The sequence below is a fragment of the Fukomys damarensis genome, unplaced genomic scaffold, assembly GCF_012274545.1.
Source record: "Fukomys damarensis isolate Sample0158 unplaced genomic scaffold, DMR_v1.0_HiC HiC_scaffold_1, whole genome shotgun sequence".
NCBI lineage: Eukaryota > Metazoa > Chordata > Mammalia > Rodentia > Bathyergidae > Fukomys > Fukomys damarensis.
This window is the reverse complement of record NW_022900913.1, coordinates 391563-415166: the sequence shown is the minus strand read 5'-3', so window position 1 is coordinate 415166 and position 23604 is coordinate 391563. Positions and strand designations below refer to the sequence as shown.

At 49.6% G+C, this 23604-nt stretch overlaps 2 protein-coding genes and 1 pseudogene across 9 annotated transcripts in view; 1 reads left to right on the top strand and 2 right to left on the bottom strand.

The window, feature by feature from the left end:
- Window positions 1-6525, top strand: part of Tppp (tubulin polymerization promoting protein) — a 22310-nt gene extending 15785 nt beyond the window's left edge. For both annotated transcript variants that reach the window (XM_033767537.1, XM_033767549.1), the window contains exons 3-4: window positions 2915-3068; window positions 3341-6525. In XM_033767537.1, the coding sequence (XP_033623428.1) occupies window positions 2915-3068; window positions 3341-3535 (349 nt within the window). In that variant the 3' untranslated portion in view covers window positions 3536-6525. The remainder of the gene's footprint in view (window positions 1-2914; window positions 3069-3340) is intronic.
- LOC117287336 lies at window positions 737-1332 on the bottom strand (annotated as a pseudogene).
- A 5767-nt stretch (window positions 6526-12292) lies between the features above and the next one.
- The window catches only part of Cep72 (centrosomal protein 72), a 35333-nt gene continuing 24021 nt past the window's right edge, over window positions 12293-23604 (bottom strand). For 5 of the 7 annotated variants that reach the window (XM_010602915.3, XM_010645632.3, XM_010603116.3 and 2 more), the window contains 8 exons: window positions 22759-22968; window positions 22313-22626; window positions 21204-21342; window positions 20055-20251; window positions 17240-17366; window positions 14671-14782; window positions 13239-13429; window positions 12989-13108 (listed from right to left, as the gene is read on the bottom strand). In XM_010602915.3, the coding sequence (XP_010601217.1) occupies window positions 13068-13108; window positions 13239-13429; window positions 14671-14782; window positions 17240-17366; window positions 20055-20251; window positions 21204-21342; window positions 22313-22626; window positions 22759-22968 (1331 nt within the window). In that variant the 3' untranslated portion in view covers window positions 12989-13067. Of the gene's footprint in view, window positions 13109-13238; window positions 13430-14670; window positions 14783-17239; window positions 17367-20054; window positions 20252-21203; window positions 21343-22312; window positions 22627-22758; window positions 22969-23604 lie in introns of all 7 variants that reach the window. The other 2 variants (XM_010603172.3, XM_010602873.2) reach the window with 2 other exon arrangements.

The window sequence follows — 23604 nt, the reverse complement described above, 5'->3', positions numbered from 1 at the left end:
AAAAAAAAAAAAAAAAAAACCCAACACCAGCCAACTAAACCAAACCAAAACACCTGCCACAGAAATGCAAGTTGTAACAAAAGTATGCAGTAATTTTCTGGACAGTATCTTTTCCCAAATTAAAGGACACTGTATAAAAATCTGCTGGAAAAATATTACAAAACTGAACCCTGCGCATTTACACGAGTCCAAGCCATTCTGAACATGGCGGGAACCCACAGTTCGGTTACCTTTCTCACTCACTGCTTTCTCCCCTGGAGGGTCATGATTGGAGTCTGTGTCATTTGAGTGGTGTGAGAGTTTTCACTCCCCTCGGGGAGTCTGCACTTTCATACCCCACAGTGAGTTGGTTTACATAACCACGACCTCCTCTGGCAGTTTTCTCCTCTGAGCTGTTGGAGGCCTTATTACCATTCCCTGGAGAAGAAGGAAAGCCATTCTCAGTTGTGTCCCCTTCCTGTGAAATCCAGACCAGGAAGACCTCTGATGGGAGGAGCTGCCATTACGTGGTTCATTTGCCAGCTGACTGCAGTCTTTACTTGTGGCCTCCGCCTGTCCTGCAGGTTCAGAAGAGGTAGTCTTGCTGGTGCTTGGCGTGGAGGCTTGAGACTGCTGCTGTTGGTACTGAGCCAAATGCTGGCGAGTCTCCTTCAGTTGCTGCTGAAAAACTAAAATGGTGCTCTGCATACCCTGCATTTCTTCATCAAGTTGAATCATGAAGTCATTCACTGCATCCTGACTGCTCTTAAGCGCCTCACTATTTCTTCTGTAAAGCCAGCTCTGCTTCAAGCTGTGTAATACAGCCCCGGGACAGCTGCTTTCCAAGCTCCTGGTTCTCCTGGATAAGCAATCGACACTTTGCCCTTAACTTTTTGCCTGTTTGGCTATCAGGCGTAAACTCCCAGGCACTCAGTTCATTTTGGGTTTGTCCCAGTTTGTCTTTAGTTTGTTCCAGTTCACCTTTCATTTTAGGATAAACAAGTTGATCTCTGGGTCTACCATTGTTGATCTCAGTTAGGCAACACTCACTGCTGGACTTGCTTGAGGTATTGGACTGAATAGTCCACTCTGGCATCTCTTGCTCCTTGGTTGCTAGTCTCATGACAAGGAGGTTTTCCCTGCATACAGACTCTTGCTGTTGTTGCTTTAGCTTTTCTCAGATTCCCGTAAGCCAGTTACATGGTTTGAGTTAAGATCTGTGTATTTGCCCACCAAAGCTTGAACATATGCTTCATTTTGTTTCCATCTCAGAATTAACTCATCTCACGCCATAACTTTGAAGTCTGTTTCACTTGGTTAAACCTTTTTGGGAAGAGGTTCTTCATTGGTCATTTTGGATCTGAGGCGCCTCCAGGGCTCTGCCTGGCCCCAGTCACTCTTGCCTGTGGCTGGGCCCTGCTGGAGGCATAAGGCAGGGTGGCCCTTGGCCCTTTTAGCTCAATGTGGCTTCGAAGTGTAAGGGAACAGCTACAGCCCTCTGGTGTGCCAGGACCCAGTCCTGGAGTCTCTCGCGGGGTCACCATACTCACTGGGGGCGGGGAGGGCTGAGGGTATTTTTTTTTAACTGTTAAGTATTAAAAGTTGTGTATTTTAGATATAAATTCTATTTTTTAAATCAGGTTTGTGTTTTGCAAGTACTTTCCCCCAATCTGTGGCTTGCCTTTTCTTCCTCTTAATGTCGTTTGAAGAGCATGGTTTAAAAACTTTGGTAAAGTTCAATTTACCTATTTTCTTTCATTATAGAAGTGTTTTGATGTCATTTTTAGAGGTACTTCGGTCTGACTCAAGGGCACAAAGGTTTTCCCCTAAGCATCCTTCCAGAAGCTGGCCATGGCCCCACAGTAAGGACTGGGATCTCTTCTGGATTTATTCTGCAAGCAGGGCAGAGTACGGACTGTATGTGTCTGTATGTATGCGCAGGGACCCCGGTTGTCCTGCTGTTTCCCGAGACAGGCCTTTCTCCTCTGCTTGCCTCTACACCTTTGCAAATCAGCTGGCTGCACAGTGGAGCTGCTCCTGGACTCTGGGCCTTGTCAGTATTGTCTTGCTGCCGCTGTGGCTCTGCGGCACATTTCAGAACCCCATAGCATCAGTCCTCTGGCTCTGTTCTTGGACTTCGAGTCACGCTGGCTGTGCGAGGTCCTCTGCTCCAGGATGGCTACATGAGCCTCTGTGGGGCTGTGTGCTGCTGGGGGCCTCCTCAGCCCACCCGAAGTCTCCCAGTGCCCAGTGTTGTGCAGAACCTTTGCAGACTGAGTCTTCTCCCCATTGCCCTGTGTCAACACACTGAACACCTCCTCATGTGGATTAGCTGGGGTCAAAGCAGAACACTCTTAAGTAGAATTACAGAAGATAAAGAGCAGCTTCAGAGTTTTGTTGAAAATTGCCTTTTGATCTCAGAGGGCTGAGTCTGTGCAACCCACAGATGTAGTGGATGATGTATGGTAGCCAGGTACACACGCGGGCTGGCCGCCTCTGCTCAGGCTGCTCCAGCCTCAGCTGACCTGGTTCAGGCAGGGGTCTGGGGGTGCAGGTGTGGGCTGGGGAGGCAGCTCCTCCTGATTCTGCCCTGTGGTGACCTGACCTCAGGTTCCAGCAGCAGCCCCCAGCATGTCTCTGGGCTCCTTCCTAGCCCCCTGGCCCAGCTGTGGTGACCCTGGGAGAGACAGGCTCCTCTCCCCCGTTTTCCCTCTGCACTCAAGTGGAGGCAGCCCCAGACCACGACTGTTCTTGTGTCTGATGGCTCACAAGATCATGCGTCCTCAAAGCTCTTTCCATGAAGTTCGCAGTTGCTGGACACCCATGGCCCCTGCCTGCTAGGTCACTATGAAGCAAAGCATGGGGCAGGACGCTGGCTATGCTGTGGGCTGGTTCCCTAGGCCTCTGCCATTGGCTTACAGGCTGCTGCCCACAGGGGGAAGTCCTGCCGCACCATCACCTTTGAGCAGTTCCAGGAGGCGCTTGAGGAGCTGGCTACAAAGCGCTTCAAGGACAAGAGCAAAGAGGAGGCTGTGCGTGAGGTGCACCAGCTCATTGAGGGCCGGGCGCCAGTCATCTCGGGGGTCACGGTGAGTGTGGGGCATTGGTGGGGGGAAGGGCCTGGAGGGTAGGATGAGCCTGGCTGTGATCACTGTCCCTCCCCTGGGGAGGCCACAAGCAGTCCCTAGAGGTCGGCACTGCATAAACAGGCTTGGCAGCATGGCAGAGGGGCTGTCAGGGGCTAGGAGAGGCAGGCCATGTCTGGATGTGCACCCAAGCAGGCGCAGGTGGCAGCACCTCCCCCACCCCCCGCCTCTGCAGTGGGTTATTGGCAACACTGCCCCTGACTCTTTTCTTGCAGAAAGCTGTGTCCTCACCCACTGTGTCGCGGCTCACAGACACAACCAAGTTCACTGGCTCCCACAAGGAGCGCTTTGACCCATCTGGCAAGGGCAAAGGCAAGGCCGGCCGCGTGGACCTGGTGGATGAGTCGGGCTATGTGCCCGGCTACAAGCACGCAGGCACCTACGACCAGAAGGTGCAGGGGACCAAGTAGCCCTGCACTGGTGCAGTGGACACTGCAGGTGCCAGCCGGAAACTCACACGTATCACACTTCATTACATTCCTGTGCTCACCAGGCAGAACTCAGAGGGAGCTGTGGCCAGGCGACTGGGGCCATCCCCAGGCCTCCTGTGAGGGCACCCTGCACTTCTCTCAGACCTCACCCTTCCTTGCGCACCTGCAGTTTTCAAACTGTTTCCCAGGATCTTGCCTCACTGGCCACCGGGCTTGCAGGTGAAAGGGATTGTGGGAGCTAGTGTGGGACAAGTAGGCAGATCCCATCAGAGGCCACACTGAGCCTAGCAGCAGAAACTGTCCAGGGACCCAGGGCAGCAGGAGCTGATGAACCCACAGCACTGATTAGACTGAGCTCTCAGGATGTGGGTGTGTCTGAGCTTGGGACAGCTTTCATTGATCGGCGCCACAGGGCCCTTTGTGCTTTCTGAGCAGTGGGCTCAGCCAGGTCTCCTGGCAGACATGGGCAGCAGATCATGCAGGTACACACATACGTGTGCCCAGGGTCCAGGTCCATGCCGAGGGACAAGGGAAAGCTCCTTGGCGGACCAGGACGGTTTTCTGTTTGCTTTTGTAACTGACAAGAAATGGTGACCACATGCCTATTCTCAGATTAGGGAGATTCAAAATGTGCCCTCCCTACCTGTCCCCATGTCCCCTCGTGGGGAGACACACAATGCTGAATCACTCTTGCAGGGTGTGCGGAGCTGTACCTGCCACAGCCTGTGCTGTTGCCTACTGAACTTGGCCTTCCTCAGCCACTGCCTGTGCCCTCTGGAAGTCCGTGTCCCTCACCTGTTTCATGCCACCTACAGGGCAACAAGCCAGGCAGTAGAATTAGCCCAGTGAGGACACCTATGCCCACAAACCTTCCATGCACAGTGGGCCTCTGCTCATCTACCCTGCAGGGGCAACTTGAGCAGCCTGCCTTCAGCACTGCACCTCCATGATGGCCAAGTGGTCCTCTATCCCAAGGAGGCCATGGTATGGGCCACCCACGGTTACAGCTGCCATGGTCCTGCTCTTGACCTGTATGGCTGTTGCTCTGGAGAAGGCCCACGTGGCCTCAGAAATGACTCATAGAAGTTGGTCTGCTCTCAGCTGGTCTCACTCCACCTAGGCAGATAGCTGCTAAAGGTAGCCACCATCTTTCTGGACATGGGGCTGCCCCACAGCACAGGCAGGAGCAGGCCCTTCCTTACTGCCACAGCATGCAACATGCCTGCTAGCCCAAGTATGCTTGGTCACAAGTGCAGCTCCATGGAAGGCTGCCCACTAGCCCACTGAGTGAAGCACCTTCCTGAGGGCACAGGCCCCTCCAGAAAGGGACTATCTGGAAAGGGAATGGCCCTGCGGGCAGGCAGCTTCCCTTGGAGGCTGGGAGTTCATGGTGCCTCCGAGTCATGGCTCTCAGGCCGATGTCAGCTTACTGGGTTGGGGAGATAGGTGGGGCGAAGGCCCCGGGCTGTGCTCCTCAGTGATCCAGGCTAGACTTCTGTGTGAAAGCTAGAGGCAAACGTGATGCATGGGCAACATTTGAAACCCTGAAGGTGCGGTGTTTAATCTCATCAAAACCCTTTGGGTTCAAGTGCCAGTGACCTTCACTAGGGGTCGCTAACAGGGTCCCAATCCTCTCTACCCCACACCCTGATGACACCTGCCCTCTGGCACCATGGTCCCCACAAGTCCTACTGTGGCCAGCATCTCTCAGCCGGAGGCTCCTGTTCTCCTTTTCTTCTGCCTGTCCACCCCCACCAGATCCCTCCAACACAGCAAGTCACACATGCCTGGGTCAGGACAGTGTTGGGAGCCCCATGCCTTGCAGCAGATACAGTTGCACCCGTGGAAGCAAGGTGCTGGGGCACCAGCCTGTCTCCTGCTCAGTGGGGTCATTGGGCAAGGAGTGATCTCCAAATGAGGACCTAGACCACATCTACTGTGCTGCCTGGGAGGACAGTGGAAAGTCGGATCTAAGCAAAAGAACACAAGTGCCCTTCCTCTCATGGGGAGGAGGTCCTATCAGACTGGTCACCTGGTCCCTGTGGTCAGCACCTCATAATGTACTCATAAAGCTGAGTGGCTGGTCCACAGGTCCTGGGTCCTGGTCCCATCTCAGGTGAGCTCCTGGACAAGGAAGGAGTCTTCACTTCTAGAGAATTTCAAGAATGTATTCCTGATGACTGTGACAGGCCTCTCAGTTTTATGATGAAAATCAAGTTGCTCTGCCTTAGCGGCCCTCCCATCTCAGCCCAGAGCCTGAGTGCCCTTGGGCTCCTGGAAGGAGAGCCCCCAGCCCAGGCTCTCCCACCACATGACACTCGGGTAGCATCACGTGCATGTGTCAGGCAGTCTCCCTGTGTCCCTTCCCTGTCCCCAATAGGTCCCAAGCTTTCCTCAGAGACAGGCTTAGGTGAGGCCAGCATCCACCAAGTCAGTTTCAAAGTGTAGCTGTGAAAACATACTCCATTTCCATCACTTGGCAAGGGAGTGGTAGTAAAAATTAAATTGTGAAGACTTAGTGGTCACCATACTGTCAGTTTCAATTGTAGGATTCACCATGGCATCTGTGCGTATCCGCTGAACAGGAATCTGTGTGGACTCCCAGCTCCACCACACAGACACGTGCATTTTCCTCAGTCCATGAATATTACCAACACACAGGCAGGGTGTGTGTTAGATGTTTGTCATACCAATCAGCTTCTAACATGGTTCAAGAGTTAAATGTAAGAGAAACTGCAGGGCATGCAACCTGACAAAGGAACACCTTCCGTTAGGAGGTGACACTTCGGAGCAGGGACAGATTGTAGAATCAACACCCAGGAGACAGGGACAGATTGTAGAGGGGTTGAGGGAACAATGTAGATGGTGTCTAAACATCAAGGAGGTTGGAAAGCACTGGAGAACATGATCCTAGTAGAATATTTATTAATGCTATAGTATAAGCAACTAGTTAAGTGGTTGATAACTTAGCTTTATGAAAATCATAGCTAAAATTTATATTTATACTGGAGTATTTTTATGTTTTTAATATCCTTAGCCTTGTTTGGGGCAGGTGAGTCACACAGATACAGGTGAGTTTGGAAAAGCGTGTGTACTGTGGTTCCACTTGTGTTTCCTGCCCCCTAACCCTGAGTCCCAGTGGCTGATGGGTCAGCGTGGGCATGGGCAGCTCGTTCCTCCCACCCTCAGTGGTCCTGGGCTGCTAGAGCTGCTGCCTGTTTTTATAAAGTTTTATTGGCATGTGGCCACAGCCATGTGTTTACGACTGTCCATGGCTGCTTTGGACTGCGACTGGAACAGGGAGGAGCTGGGACAGATGCCATGGTTCAGACACTGACAGTATTTAACATCTGCCCCTTTATGGGGAAAATGTGCCTGCCTGTCTGGCTTACTTCCTCCCACAGAATCCTACAAGAGCTGGCTGCTCCCTGGTCCTGCAGCACACACCACACGGGAACATCTTGTCATCTGTCCAATACAAGGGTGACAATTTAGCTGTACTGTGAAGTTATTATTAGGCTACACTGTCTTTCAAACACTGAACCACAACTACTTTCCTCCTCTTACTACTGAGCACTCTGAACTCCAGTGGTTCAGGGGTGTGGCCTTGTTCAGAGGCATGTGACAGGAAGTCATGACAGGCATTTTGAGATGCTTAAGTTAACTCACTCACTTTTAGACCTCTTAAAAAACTAAACCAAGCCAAACAACAAAGGAAACTTGCACAACTTAAAACTTGAAAGGGATGATATACTACTAGTTTGTACTAAGTTTTTTTCAAGAAAGGGAAACAAATTTATATGTGTGTGTATATATATATATATATGCAATATATTTTTACACTATTTTATTAATGTTAGGAAGTACTGAGCGCATCACTTTAGTGGTGTATTGGGTAATGCTGATGTACTGGGTGTTCTGACTCGGAAAGGCACTTCTGCAGATGTCTAAACCACACTTAACCAGGAACATCTATGGGGTCTGATGGTCCCACTGTCCCTCCCGCAGAGCACAAGAGGCAGTGTGTCGCCTGTTGGATTTGCTGCCATGGCCTGGCTTGTAAACCATTAGTGAAACAGCTCGTGTCTGTTTACATATCACTCCTTGTGTGCTTGCTGTTAACATTGTGTGTCAAATTGGTAAAGTGATGAATAAAGATGTTAAAACATGGATTTCTCTGTTCTCTTCAAAGTACAAGTACATGCAGTCTGCACCAGCAGTCACAGCCTTAGACCAGTTGGCCCTTGACACCCACAGGCACAGCATACAGACAATACAGGACCCCACAAGGGACCGCAGGAGGGAGGTCTGCCCTGGACCTCAAAGAGCAAGAGCCTTGGGTCACCTGCACCCTGGGGAGCCATGGGCTTCCTAGCTTACGCAGGAGTACTGCTGACTGACAGGAGGGCTGACAGACACCCAGCTGTGGGGTTTGAGACTGGATCTGGGTCCAGTGAAGCTCTGGGAAGGGAGGGGTCAGGTTCAAGGACAGGATCATGCATGAACTGTGCCACAAACACCACAGCAGCCCACAGATGTACATCATCAGCAGGCTGCCAAAACAACACAACAAAAAACAATGCCAGTCTATCATCCCAGAGAAGTTGTTTTCCAAAAGAATAAAACAAAGGCAGTTTTAGGCAAAGAAAGAAGGTACCACCAGTAGACACAAAGAAGTTCTAAATATTAGAAGGAAAGGTGATCACAAATGGACTGTTTTGAGATGTGAAGAGCAGAGACTGAACAGGTAAGCAGTGACTACATAAATATTTTCTGTGAAGTTAAATGTTTCACTAAAATACTTAGAAGCGATCCTATATAAGCCTAAAGGAGTGCAGGGAGCCAAGTGCTCACAGCTCCTGCATAGTCTCAGCGCTGGCAGAGAACTGAGATAAAGCAAGCACACAGCAGTGAGAGAAGAGAGGGGCCGTAGGTTCCAGGTGAACACGGAAAAATGCTCAAGATAGGAGATGCAGCCTAAATCCAACAATCCTGACACAGGAGAAGACTTCCAGAGCAGAACAGCGTAGATGGCATATGTACATAAAGATACACCAGCTATCCTAGCCCACAGAGCAAAGAAAGACACAAAGAAAAGGAAAATTAACAAAATAATACGTATTTTTTTATCAGGCAAATTTTCAGCATAGCTAAAAGTAGAGCAGAAATTAAAATGAGACGACATAGGGACAAAGGTTTTTCTTAGTGGGACTGATTAACCTGACAGACTTAAGGGAACTGACCACTAAGTAGAAAGTTCAAGCAGCCACTATCCAGAATGACAAGGGGAGGAGAGCAGATGCTGGGATTTGTTTTGCAGAGGTTTACTGGCAGGAAATGCCCAAGAACCATACCAGCAAGGAGTGTGGGGGGATAGAAAGCCACTTCCTGGGGGCAGAGCAGACAAGCTGGACACAGCAATGGTATAGCAGCTGCTGTCCCTTTGCCTGTACTCCCTGAAGGAAAGCAAGTGTACTCCAGGGATACAACTTTAAGTGCTAAAGCTATTAAAATACTATGAAGAGTTTTGCCAAAAAATTTGAAAATTAAGACTATATAAACCAATTCCTAAAGATACTTAACTTATAAAACTTCAAGAAATAGCCTGCACAGCTCTGCGAGTTAGGGCAAGTATTGCCAACCACAATGAGAACCCTAAAACTGCAACAGCCAGAACCACGAAACTTACTCTCATATACAAGGTCTTTTCCAAAAGAAGAAATGACAGCTTTCTGAGCTTGAGGTGTGGTTGCCATGGTCCCTGAGGCGGGGCAGCTGTCACAGTGGCCCCAGCTCTCTTCTGCCCGGCCCTATAGACACCCCTCTTCCCTCTCAGACTGTGGCTCATGACCAGCCATATGGCCCCAGACTGGCTCAAGGAAGCCAGTCTCAGAACAGGCTCTGTCCATCCCAAACAATTCATTATGCTGCCTCAAATGTCAGAAATCTCCCACAAAGAAAGTTCCAGGCACAGGTAGCATCACCAGCAAGCATCACCATATATCAGGCTGTTTCAAATAAATTCTCCTGCTGAGCAAGAGGCATGTACCACCCAGCTCACTTTATACGACCTGGCACTGATACCTGACTACTAAGGGTGACACCCTCAGGAAAATGCTCTCATGAAGGTTACAGTAATTGCTGTTATTAAAGCAAGCGGTGGCACAGTGCTTACTGTGTCAGATACTGTCCTAGAATTTCACTGACATCTACTTGCTCAGGAAACCAGGGCTCAGTAACTTTGTGAAATGCAAAGGGTCAAGAAAAGCCTGGTATCCCGAATGTGGGATGGAAGGATGTGCCCAGAGTGTAATATCGGCAGGAAAGGAGATGGGGTCAGAGCTGGGGAGAGATACGGGATCTTGTCTGTGAACAGGGCTGGGATAATTGGACTCATCTGAGGAAAGCATTGTAGTCACATTCTTAATCTTCACAGCATACCCAAAAATCCATTCTAGGTAGAATATATGTAAAAACCCAAAATAAACAAAAATATAAAATCTCCTAGAAGTTAACAGCAGGATATCTTCATAACTCTGAAGATACAGGAAAAATAAGTTCAATATCTTACATGCTCCTAATAATCAACATAGATGATTCTGTGAGCTCAAATAATGGGGACGTCTCACCAGCAGCTCTGCAGCAGACTCCACAGGGAATCCCCTAGTCACTAATCCTGACACTGTACCCCTGGAGGGAGTGTCAGAAAGGATGGGTTGAGAACACACCTCCATCTGTAGATGCCAGCAGCACAGCCTAGGTGTTTTTTCCTGTTTCTCAACAAGTCACTATAATTTGGGGTTCCCATGAACCTTTCTTTTTGGGTTCAGTTGCTTAAACAGAACATACTCAGGAAAGGCTTATACTTAAGAGTTTATCATAAAGCATGTACAAAGGGTGCAAATGAAAAGCTGAACAGGGAGGGTGCAGGGCTCCCAGACGCACTCCAGACACTACCTTCCTTCTGGCAACCTCCACATGTTCGGCTCTCCAGAAGCCCCTGAGCACTGTCCTGCTAAATTTTTGTGGAGGCCTCATTATGCAGACATGAGTCACTATCACTGGCCACTGATGAACAACTTAACTGTCTGATCCCCACCCCTGAGACTGGGGTGATGGTGCAGCTGAAACCCTGGGATCCTTCTTTGGTCTTTCTCTGATACCTAGGCCAACAGTATTCTCAGTAGCACACGAAAGACCCAATCACTAGAGATTCTAAGGGTTTTAGGAGCAGTATTTCAGAAAACTGGACAAAGATGTATTTCACAGTATCACAGTGGCCAAGAAAAGGGAGGGTTGCTTTTGTGTGTGTGTGTTTTTAATTAGGAACCAAAATGCTTCAATCATAAAGAAAAATACTGATATACAAACCATATTAAAGTTTGCAATTCTTCTTAAGACTCAAAAAATGAAGAGCAGCACTATTTAGAAAGCACATGGCTCAGAATTACAGGTTGACTGTTCCTTATCTAAAATGCTTGGGAACAGAAGTGTTTCAGATTTCAGATTCTGGAATATTTATATAAATTTATGGGTTGAGTATCTCTAATGTAATTTTTTTTTCCAGTGCTAGGGTTGGAACCCAGGACCTCACGCACACCAGAGGTTTACAGTGAACTTTCAGTAGGGCTGCTCAACCTATAAATAACTCCTGCAAATAAATAAAAGATAAACCTCCCAACAGAAAAACTGAAAAGTCAGACACAAATAAATAAAAATAAATAAATCCAGGTGATCAATAAACACATGCAAAGGCACTCACTGTGAAGAGGCAGGTCAAAACCACAAGGTTGTGTATCACCAGGATGAAGAGGCCACAGACCCGAAGTGCAGAAACACAAAGCAACGCGCAGGCAGGCCAGCAGGGCTGCTCTGTAAACAGTTTGGGCTAACCCAGTAAAGCCACCAAGGGTACATCTAAGGGTTACAGGGAACAGGAGCACAAGAGAATAACCCTGAAGAACCAAGCAGTTATCAGGACCAAATACATGTAATTACGGATAATAAACAGTCACTACACAGGCTTACATCACGTGAGGCATGTGGGAGGAAAGCTAAGTGTCACAAAACCAAAGTGAAACTCCACCAAAGTGACACGCCGAGACAGCAGACAGTGGGGAAGCAATCGGGTTTAGAGACCCAGGGGCAAGGTCCTGGTGTAGAATCACTGGAGATCTGAGGAAGGGAGAGGGACACGTTGGCCAGAGAGAAATCTGAAGAAACTGAGACTCAAACCCCCAAATCTGATGGAAATACAAACTCATGGGTCCAAGAAGCTCAATAAAACCCAAATGAGATAAACATGAAGAAATGGCATAATGATCACTGTCTGCTAGATAATAACGTATTAAGACTACAATCTTTTAATACTTTTAAATAGTCTGATGAAAGAACCCCACCCCACTGTGCCAACACTAAATTCAGTGACATTTTTTCTGCTAAGTTAGAGAAACTGGTGCTGTCGGACACAACCATGTCTATACATGATCAGGACAGGGAGGAGCAAGCAGGAAAAGCTGAAGGAGAGATACTCACTCCCAGTGCCAGGACCCGAATGCAGGAGCAAGTCACTGGTCATTCTCACTAAATAAAACCTTATTTTAAAAAGTTATCCTGTTTTACCAGTCAAAGCAAAGATCACATATGTAACAAGTTTCCAAACTAAAAACCTAGTTTTCAGTGCTATTGTAACATAATTTTCAGATATACATATAAAGAATAGGCAGGGTTTTGGCAGGTATTTTTATTATCAAATGTTAATAAAGGAAATCAGTATTTTAAAATATTTCTCTTCTTTTTTGTTGTTTTTTTGAGACAGGGTTTCACTATGAGGTTCGGGCTGGCCTTGAACTCATGGCAATCCTCCTGCCTCAGCCTCCCGAGTGTACCACTACGCCTAGATCTTCTCACATCTTCTAAGTGCTACTTTTATTAAATCTTGGAACTTACTTATTCTTGCACATCTACCATGGTATATAGCTTGTTTTATAAAAGAAGTCAATGAGAAACTTAAAATTTATAAAGAGCCACTTAAAAATTAGCTTTTCAGAATTTATCATTCATTGAATAAGGACTGCCACACAAATCATTACTTTAATTAGCTGCACAGTGTATGACATTAGGAAGAAAAGTGCTGTGGTGCCTCCATCTCAGGGTATTCTGATGACAAAGCAATTGTCAGTTTGTCTCAAAACACGTGAAGGCCTGGGGTCCACCCTGTCATTTTACGGTGCTTCAGAGAGCTGAGCTACTGTCCCTGAATGTGTCTCAATGAGGAAAACGTAATTACAAACACAAAAGAACAAGTCTCACCAGCAAACAGAAGCACAAAGGAACGCACACAGGGCTATGCCAAAGGCAGAGGAGGCTCATGGCTTCGGGCAGGATCAACAGGACTGGTGGCCCCCCAGGCTGCAGCAGCGGGGTGGGAACAGGGCTGCCATCTTCTTGAGCTCCTGGAAGCTCCAGCGCATCTGCTCCACCTCTGCCCTGTGCTGCTCCCTTTCCCGGCTCAGCTCCTGCAGGAGGTGCTCGTTGGTGCTGACCAGGGAGCTGGAAAGGACAGGGAAATGCTCACTAGGCTGCTCCCCACACCTCAGCAGCACCGCCCCTCCACACTGCCCACGACACAGAGGATTTCTCATCGCCCAGGGATACCCAGGTCCATTGCCCACGGCCTCACCGCCTCTAGCTGCCCGTCTGCTCTGCCTTTCCAGACAGCGGCACAGGTGGGCCTGACTGAGCCTCTGCCCGAGAGAGAGCAGATGAATGAGCTGAAGGAGCAATGGGTGGATGCATGGCCCCTCCACATCCGGTCCTGCAAGGCTCTCGGAGAAGAGGATGATTTTTGTGGCCAGCAAAACAACACGAATTCTAGAAGGAATCCGGACAGTAGTGTTTCTAATTCCCAATCACAGGTAGCAACGTGGATGCCTAACAGTGTCACAGAAAAGTCCCCTCTTTATATTGCTCACCAAGTCAGCAGTGACAAAGGACATTTAGGACAGCACTTGTTCAGACAATGCAGGCTACACTGACTGTCATTTTCACCACAAAGACGGCCATGCCACAGACCAATGCACTGAGTAGGCACTGAGCCTGCTTGCTTGGATCACAGAAATGATTGCTGAATAGTCAGCATGAATTCACCCCAGAGGTCAAGGCCAGATCCCATTGCATTCAGGATCTCTGCATCCTGCCCTGCCCACATGTGGGCCACAGCATGGCTGCTAAGGCTACCCTGATCTGTCAGAGTTGCCCAGTGGGCTCCAGGGAGGAATTAGCCTGTCATTGCCCCGCCCCTGAGATGGCTGGATCTTCTGCTCCTTGCCACCCAGTCTCAGCTCAATCTCCTCTCCCTCCCTCCCCACAATAACTTAAGCTATGGCAGGGACACAGGGGTTATGGCCTGTATTAATCGCTAAAGAGTCAGCATGGGTTGTGACCACACTACCCCTGAACACAAAGATGGACGGTTGCCTCAGCAAAGAAAAAAGGAGAGAAGGGAATGCAGGGAAGAGTGGAGGGACAGGTGGAGGTGAGAACACTGCTGAGCCCAGGGCACCCAGGCTCACATGCTACATCCGCAAGGGACAGTGTGACCCCTCCCTGCTCAGCAAGTTGCCTCTGCCTGAGGCCGACGTCCTCACCATACCCGGCCTCCACCTGCTTCCCAGCACATACTTTTCTGAGACAAAGCCGAGGCTCTGCCTGGACTGTCCCAAGGCCCCCAAACACAGCCAGGGAGTAAAGATGGGATCTCTGGGTTTCTAAGTGGACAGCCACAAACTGCACAGGACCATGGCCCAGGGAAACTGGACACTGTACTTCATGTCACAGTCACTCATGTGCCTCTTGCCTCGCCTCCTCTGGCCATGCCTCCTGGTCACACTTCATAGAATGCGGTAGCATGAAGGGCCTCACTTTTGGCCGGGCCAGAAGGGGCGCATTCATGGAAGTTCCAAGTCCACATGGTGACACGTGTGGGTCTTGGACACTAACCACTGAGGAGACAAATGCCAACTGCACCTCTGCCTGTCTAGGGTGACCTAGGCCACCTTCACCCTCCCATGCCTCCATTCCTTCTTTGGCTCCCAGGCTGGCCCGGTGGGCACCTGTGGCTCTCCTGCAACATCTGAGTGAGCTCCTGAATCTTGTCATAGTGCTCGAGGTGCTGCTTTAGCTCCACAACCTCACCACACAGTTGCTGGACACTCGTCTGAAGTCCTAATGGAGGAAAAGAAGTGGCACTGTTTAGTGATGCTTATTTCTGTATTTTTAGCAATGCCAGTTTACACTGGATCCAGATCACAAGAAAAAGAATACAGCTTGGAAAAGGTCCACATTTATTTATTTAGAGACACTATGTAGTTGAGACTGACCTGGAACTCACTATGTAGCCCAGGCTGGTCTCAAACTCACAGCAATCCTCCTGCCTCAGCCTCCCAAGGGCTGGAATTACAGGCGTGAGCCACCACACCTGGCAAGGTCCACCTTCATAAGGGATTCAAAGATGGGGTGAACACAGGTGCTGAGGTCCCATCGGGTGCTGAGGTACCATCACTAGCTTCCTCTGAGGGGCTGAAGAGCCCCAGCCCCATGTGGAAAGCAAAGTGATGAGCATACACCTCCTGTACTGGATCTGCTGCAGGAGAGTGTCCCTCTCACCAGGAAGCAAACTGTGCCTGAGGGGATCTGTCTGTGGCTTGGGAGAAGCATTCAGAAGCCCGCGGTGGCCACAGGACTCTCCTGAGCATCCTCCGATTTGGTACTCATCAATGGGCAGAGCACGCGTTTAGTTCCCTTCTACACAGTTCTTGCCTTTCTGGGTTTCCAACTCAAGAAGGAAAGAGACATATTTACTGGCTCCCTAAAATCCAAACACAGGATAAAATCAAGTCCACCTTTAGATGCTGTATCTACAGATGACTGTATAACATACATCATCAGAGATGAGCTAGCCAGAGAGGGCAAGTCAAGGCAAAGGATGACTAACAAACCCAACAGCAGCAGGGCACACAGTGTGCTCAGGCAAGGTAACGTGCCTTGGGATCTGTCTACTCAAATTTCTCAAGGGCACGAACAAGAGAGATTCTGGGAGAGGACAGCGGCAGCATCTCTCAGAATCCTCATGTTTGTCAAACACCAAGAGTGAGTAGATCAGAAACCAGAACCCCACGAACCAGGAACAAGGCAGCCTCATGACCCCACACACATGAGCCTTAGCACAGGCACACCAGCCCCAGGTCATGAACAGTGTCTGCATCTGTGAGGAGCAGAAGTTGGCAGTGGGCACCAACAGATCTGAGGGTGAAGAGCCCCCAAGTATTATGTTTTCCTGGGTCAGCAAGGGAATCTTGGTAGATATAGAAGAGGCTCCAACCCTCCAGTGAGGTGAGACTAGAGGTTCTCATGCAGACTGAAGGGGATGACTGGCCAGCTCCTTCTAGAACAAGGCTCACACTGCAAGAAAGACTGGTGCAGAGAAGTCAGACAGTACAAGGACATCAAAGAGAGGGCTGGGGAGGAAAGAGGGCCTGAAAAATCCCCAAAAGGAGGAGACTACATTTTGGACCTATAAATTCAGAAAAGTTACCTTAACCCCATCTTCTAGAAATCTAGAACAAATGTCATATAAAATGAACAATAGGAAAGTACTGCCATCAAGTCTCACAGGCACTATAAGAGCATAAGACACTGACAGCCAGGCTACATGGGAACTCATCATATCAAAAGAAGAAAGGACAAACAAGAATTAAAGAACAGTCTGAATCAGAATCAGAAAACTCAGGACAGAATTAGCAATAAAGGAAAAGAATCACACTAGAAATGAAGGCTAAGCCAGAAGGAACCCAAGCACAAGTAAATGTAAGTAATGTCTTCCAGAAACAGAAAATAAAAAGGGAAAAAAATTTACATTTACAAAAGGAAAATGAGTATAAAGAACTCCTACCATTCAATAAAACACCCCAATAAAAGTAAGTGGGCAAGAGATCCAAGCGGGTACCCTGCCCATGACAGACCTGGTTGCATGCCCCATCTATGGTCCTTCCTGCTGCAAAGGCCACAGCAAGGGGCACTTCCTTCCTGCCCCATGAGAGACATTAGGAGAGGACGCATACTGTGTATGCCCATGAAGTACAAACCGACCCAGAGACAATGACATGGAAACATAAGACACCATCACCAATGATTCACTTCAGTCTGAACCCCAAATACCAAATGCACACCTCTTAAAATGGCAAAAGAGAACTAAAGTAAATGAAGAACAGAAAGGCAAATTATCTGGACCTGGAGGAAAGAGTGACCAGAGAACAGACCTCAGAGCGCCCCTCAGGGTCAGTAATGCAGCCAGAGCATGGCTCCCCTGCGGCAGAGTCAGGATGCCCCCCAGTTCCTCAGCACCACAGCAGTGAAAGACACACACAAGGTTCTAGGAGCCAAAGGAAACTGTAAGCAGTGCCCTCCACATACCTGCCCTACTGGAGCTCGGGAGGCTGTACCTGTGTGCTCTGCCAACATGGCCACCAACATAAGGACCAGCGAGGCAGGGGCACCTATCCTGCCTGGACAGAACTTGCTGCCTCCCCCTCCTGGCAAGAGTGATTTAGATCAGGTCTCTGCATACACATCTAAACAGTCAACTCTCAACAAGCAATCTTACCAAATAAATGAGAAACTCACCAGAGATCTGCACATTTAACGCGGCTGACATTTCTCCATTTTTTACTTCTTTTTTCATGTTAAACACCAGAGATTTTAAACTATTATTCTCCTCCAAAGATCTATCTAAACACTGTCTCAAGGTATCCTAAGGGAACAGAAAGCAGAACTAAATAGGTAAGTCAAATTCAGTAAAGTACATATATTAAAAGAATTACAACTTTTTTTGATGACCAGCACTTTCTTTTTTATATAATTCTAAATGACAATGAGAAAAGCACCCCCCTTGCCTGAGCAATGCAACTTCCTTCTAGGAGGGAGGGGAACAGGTGTTCCAGATCCATGAGACATACAAGGCTACCTTCCCAGGTCTTGGGCAGGAGGAGCAGCACGCAGTGACCTGTGGGTCCTCCTCCTTCAAAAGCCCTCAGCCTTTGCCCAGGACGAGAGTCCCTCCTGTGCCTAGGGTCCTTGGTGACAGGTGGCTATGCCAGGTGGACCAGGGCTCCCACAGATTTGCAGTCTCGCCTGCCAGTCCTAGGTACCTGCAGGTACAACTAGCAGCTGGCCTGGGGTTCCATGTAAGCCCCACCTTGCTTCCAAAGAGGAGTGAGAACCCGCAACTCACCAACTCTCAAGCCCTCGTTCTCAGGGGGCTCTATTCTGTTTATTCTCCATACAGCAAGCCCACCTTCAGTGCACCTGTGCCTGCCAGGTCCTTGGACCAAAGAGCATCCTTGTCAGCCTGCATCCTTCAGGGCCTCCTGCAATGAGGCCAATGCACATGCTCTTCCTTCCCTGAGCACTCTGAGGCCACACAGAAAGCTGTCAGTGGCCGGCTCTGTCTGGCTCCCAGCTCTTGGCTACAGTCCAGCATGGTGGGCACAGGTGGCAGGGGACAGAATGTTCTCAGGTTGGGCAGTGCCACTAACTTGGAGGCTACACTAGGCACAAAAGGTCAGTAGCAGAGCCTCCACCTTTACTATTGCCTAACCCTCTGCAGGCACACACACCACAGAGCCAGGACTCCACAGGGAGCACTCGTGTGGTGATGGGTCCACATGTCACTCCTCTCAACACTCCAGTTGTCCCTAGGCAGTGGCACCACACGGGCTCCTTCCTGTAGCCGGGCCATAAAGGGGTAGACTTGGAGAAGACATAGGAGCAGAGCTTGGTCACCTGCTCAGACAAGGAACTCTGGCCTGCACTTGTCCTGGAGCTGAGACTGCTCTCTGAGACAGTGCTGGTCCAACTGCATAAGAAGGCGAGGGACCAGGCACCACAGAGACCACACCTCTGTTCATGAACTCTACATGACAGCAACACCAAGCTGACCTGGGCTCTGTGGGTCTGAATATACTGGTCCCCTTTCTGACAAGATTCCCAGTTCGCACCAACCTGACAGGCATTGTGCGCTGTCTTCTTACTGCAGGCAGAGCCATATACCCAGACTGACACTGTTACACACATCCTGCACCAGGCTGTGGTCTAGGCATACTGGACTCTGTCCCTTTCCAGATGAAAAGGCCTATATGCATGCAGAAGGCTCATGGTGTGTGCAAGGGCCAGAGGCTCTCTATAGCACTGCACTGTTTTTCTATTTTTTTCTAAAAATGAAGCTTCACACGAGATCTCTCGCAGAAATTCTCAGAAAGGATTTAGCTAGGTGTGGTGGCACAGGCCAGTAATTCTAGCACTTTGGAATTAACAGCACTCTGGGAGGCTGAGGCAGGAGGACTGCCAAGTTCAAACCTAGCCAGGGAAACTCAGTAACTTAGTAAGACTCTCTGAAAAAAGTTTTTAAAACAGACTGGAGATACAGCTTAGCATGAAGGGCCTGGGTTCAATCTCCAGAACCACATAAATTAGTAATTATTTGCCCATCAGTTTCAGATCCCTGTCCAAGAAATCCTTTGGTGTTTTTAGCCTGTTTTAAAGTGAGGTCACTGAACCAGGAGCAGGATGGACAGCTGCTGCAGTGGTGAAAACCCCTATGGGTCCTCCTCCACGGGAGAGGAGACGAGAATTAGGTCACAAAGACTGAGACTGCAGTGTGGACCACTGCTCACTCACAAGGGTGACTCCACACTGAAGCCCTGAGGCCTCCTCCACTGGAAGGTGAGACAGTAGCCTTTGTGCAAGGGCCCTGCAGCAACTTTCAGCAGCCCTCCAGTTGATTGTGTGCTGGTCCCAGACGTGCACCTTGGAGTGCAGTGCTGCACAGCCATCAAGAACTGGCCCGGTGGGTCAGTATTTTACCTGCAGCACAACCCCCTCTTTGAGACACAGCCCGCAGGTATGGATGTTGACAAAAGAGAACACCCCCAGTACTTTCAAACACCACAGGACCTGCCAAGGGTCCCATCCAGCTCTGGTTGACCTTGGACACCACCTGGTGGCAGATGGTTGATCAGATCACAGAGGGCAACCTGCTGCTGGCCAGCACTAGGATCACCCAGCTAAGTGCAAGCTCACTTAACAGGACTAGGGACAAATACGCTGCCTTGAGCATGGCTTCAAACCTCAGCCTCCATGTCTCCCAAGCAGACCCTGTGCAAAGAGAGAGCAACCAGTGGGCAAAGCCGGGACGACCAGTGACACTGTAATCCCCAATACACTGCATCCATGGTCTGGGCATGCAGCAGTCAGGCAGCACTCCTGAGTGGCAGAGTCCTGGGTAGGGAGGGCTTCATGGCCCTGGAGGGGCTTGAGGGAGCACAGGCAGCAGCCCGAGAATAGCCAGGGGCAGTGTGGGTTTGCGAAGTCACAAGTCTACCTGCACTCTATCCCAGAATAGTCCCAGGAACAGGTGGAAACAAGAGTCAGGCTCACTCACCATCTCCTGCTGGGTGCTGCTGAGTTCTGCTGTCACCTTGCTCATGGTCGCAGTGTACTGTTGCTGCTGCTCAGAAAGCTGCGTGTGCAGAGACTGATTTTCAAGGGCCAGGTAGCTGACTTCTACATCTCCAGGTGCTGCACTGCCCTGTGCTGCTGCCAACTCTTGGACAGATGACAGAACGTGCCTTGCCTGGGCTAGGAGGAAAATGAATTCTATTATTTACTTACCAATAAAGGATGGACTATAAACAAGACACGTCTAACATGTGGGTATGTGCCTGGAAAACACTGGGGTACACAGGGACAAAGACTATCAGAGACTCAAAGTTACCTTGTTCAGGCTTCCCTTTATGCCATTGTGGGGCAGCGGGTGGAGAAGAACAGAAAAAAGAAGACCCCCATGTGAAGCCTACATCTCCGGGTAGCCAGGTCTAGAATGATGTGGGGGGTGCTGGAAGCTCCATGATGAGCAGCTGCCTCGGTGACAGACTAATCCCACTGTTATAAGAAAGACTCTCGCCCCAACACGAGGATTAGAGATGGGAAGTCTGGGTCAGGGCACTGTAGCCCCTTGTAGGACACCTTAGGGTGTCCTGATTCAGGAGGAGTTGAGGCCACAACACTGAGTGAAGTAGACAGGGGACTCAGAGCATTGTCCAGGGTGTGCCAGTGGTGAGTGAGCTCCTAGGGGACACTAACACACAGCCCAGCCTGCAGAAGAAGAGAAGGCAGCTGCAGGGTTTTAAGTGCAAATCTGATGATAGAGCCCCTAGTCTGTGGAAGCAGGGACTCAAGCCCAATTTAGGAAGGTAAAGCCCTGCTGGGCCCACAGGATTCCCATGGTACCTGGACAACACCCACACATGCACAGTGGACTTGGAGAAGACCAGAGCCAGCTTGCAGCCCTCCAAAGCCCTGCACTACGGATGCCTTTGGCACTGGCACATGGGAGCCCACAGCCATGGGCATGCCTGGGTCCACCAAGAGCCTGGACACCCTGCTGGAGCAGAGACCATGTCTTCCTCACAGGGGCATGTTAATGTCCAAATGCTGAGACAACTCACCTTTTTCTAAACTCCTGGCAGATTAAAAGCCTCTGCCAAGAGATGCCGCTGGGAGGGTAGAACCATGTTAGCTCAGGACTCACCAAGGAACATCTCATTCCTGTGCAGGGACCTGCAGCCGCTCCAGTGCTTGTCCACCAAGTCAAGGAGTGCCTCCAGGAGCACCACCTCCAGGGGAGCCCTCTTCCCCGTTGGAGCTGCCAAGTGTGATGTGGAAGGTGGCTATGATGAGAGACAAAGACAGGAAACCAGCTTTCAGTCCATGAGATGACTGGTCACTGCAAAGATGAGATCTCTGAACACCAGCATGCCTGCAGACCCAAATGCACACCTCCTGCCATGGAGGGGATCTGGCCCCAGGAGGGGTGCCTCACAGTCACCTGTGAAGCTGATAGCTGTCAGACTACCATCCTGGCCAATGTTAAGGATACCCAAGAGCAACCCCCAACAGTGGGCTCAGAACAACCAGGGTGTGGTCAATGCTATGCCTCCCTTGTTCTCACCTCCCCAGCCAGCTCAAGGCCAACCAGGGAAAGTGAGACAGGCCCCTGACCATCCAGGAGTCCTGCCACAACCATCTCCAGCTCCCAGATCTGGGGACCCCATCTCCACTAGGAAGCATCCCCACTTCTTAGTCTGCCACCGGGGCTCTGCCAGACACAAGGATGATAGCCAACTCCTCAGGCAGTGGCTCTGGGTCCATGGCTTCCTGTGCTCACTTGGAGCCCATGCTCGTGTCTCAAAGCCTCCAACAGTATGGCAATGTTGTCCACAGGACTTCTAGCTTCCTATGAGGGTGAAAAACCTCACAATACCTAACTAGGATGAGGCCCCTGGAAATCCACCTGATACACTTCCAGGCCTCCTCCACATGACAGTGACTGGTGGCTCCAGAAGGCCACGATGGCTCATTCCAACTTTGAAGGCCAATGTAAACAGGTGAGATAAAAACACCTGCAATGTGTGGCTATGCCTCCAGCCCAAGCATGGAATACTGCAAGGATAGGGTGGAGCTCAGGAGCAAATGCTAAGGAAAACTAAGCTAAACTAAGCAGCTGCTTCATTATAGGGTCAGGTCAGTACCAAAAAGCACAAGATGGCATCACAAAGACCTAATGACCACTCCAGTCTACTGCCCAGTCAAGGAAACAAGGCTAGGCACTGGCGGCCAACACCAAGACCCCAAGCTCACCACTCTGGAGTTGCTCATGCTGTGAGATGTCATGCTGTGAGATGTGTGCTCTTCAGCCTCTGACGCCTCAAAGAGAGAAAAGGCTCTCTGGCTTCGGCCCCCTGAGCTGTCCTGCATGGTCAGACTCTCCCCGAGGCTGAAGGGCCCACCAGCCCTCTCCAGATAGCTCTGGCACTCCTGGTCTGACAGTGTCTGGAACCTCCCACCAAGCATCCTGTGTTTCCTGTATCTTTCAGCAATCAGCAAAGGATTTAACACCTTTTGTGATGACAAATTTGGCTTCGAAGAGGAAGAGTCCTCAATATCTGTGGAGTCTGTAATAGAGATGAGAGAGCTACTTTAGGGAAATCTACATATAAGTAAATAGAGAGACAACAGGAAAAATGTAACAGCAGGAGCCAACCCTGTAGAGAATGTCTGCTCAGAAAGACCCTGCATGCCATTACCTGGGTGGGTGCTGGTACAGATGTGTGGGCCATGGGCACAGCAGGCTTCAGGCTCCCCATGCTGTAGGGGTAGATCCCCACAGGGCTGGTGTGGAGGCAGCTGCTCAAGGAAGCACGTGCTGGAACCAGCTCTCTTCTTATCATGACCCCTCCTCACAAGGTCCCCACACTGGTGCTGGAAGGATGGAGGGTTCAGCAGATGTCTGGACTCTATTTTGTTAAAAATATTTTTAAGGTTTTATTAAAATTACATTTTTTGGGCTGGGGATTTAGCTCAGTGTTTCCAGAGCTTGCCTCGCAAGTGCAAGGACCCAAGTTCGATTCCCAGTACCACAAAAAAAAAAAAAAAAAATTACATTTTTATGTTTATGAATGTATAACATCTACAAATATATTTTTATAAACTGATTAAGATGCCTGAGAGGGCTAATCGTGTAGCAGCTAACACTGCAGTGAATTCCAGGCAGTTCTGCAGGTGGGCTGAGTCTGATATGACCCCCAACACTCACTAGAGAGTGACAGGACAGGTGGAGGAGCAAGAGATACAATCCATAAAAGAGAATACAGAATGAACAGATTTTGAACAGTATGCCAAGGTAATTAAATGAGAAACAGTCCTTTGGATGAATGGTAGCAGAACAAACAGATCTGCTAGAAGGGGAGCAGGGGAGTCCTGGACCTTTAACTAGCACCATACATAAAAACTAGCTCCAGTTGGGTGCCATGGCACATGCCTCTAATCCCAGCACTTGGGAGGATACGACAAGAGGATTGCTATGAGTTTGAGGCCAGCCTGGGCTGCATAGTGAGTTCAAGGCCAGTCTGAGCTACAAAGTGAGACCTTGT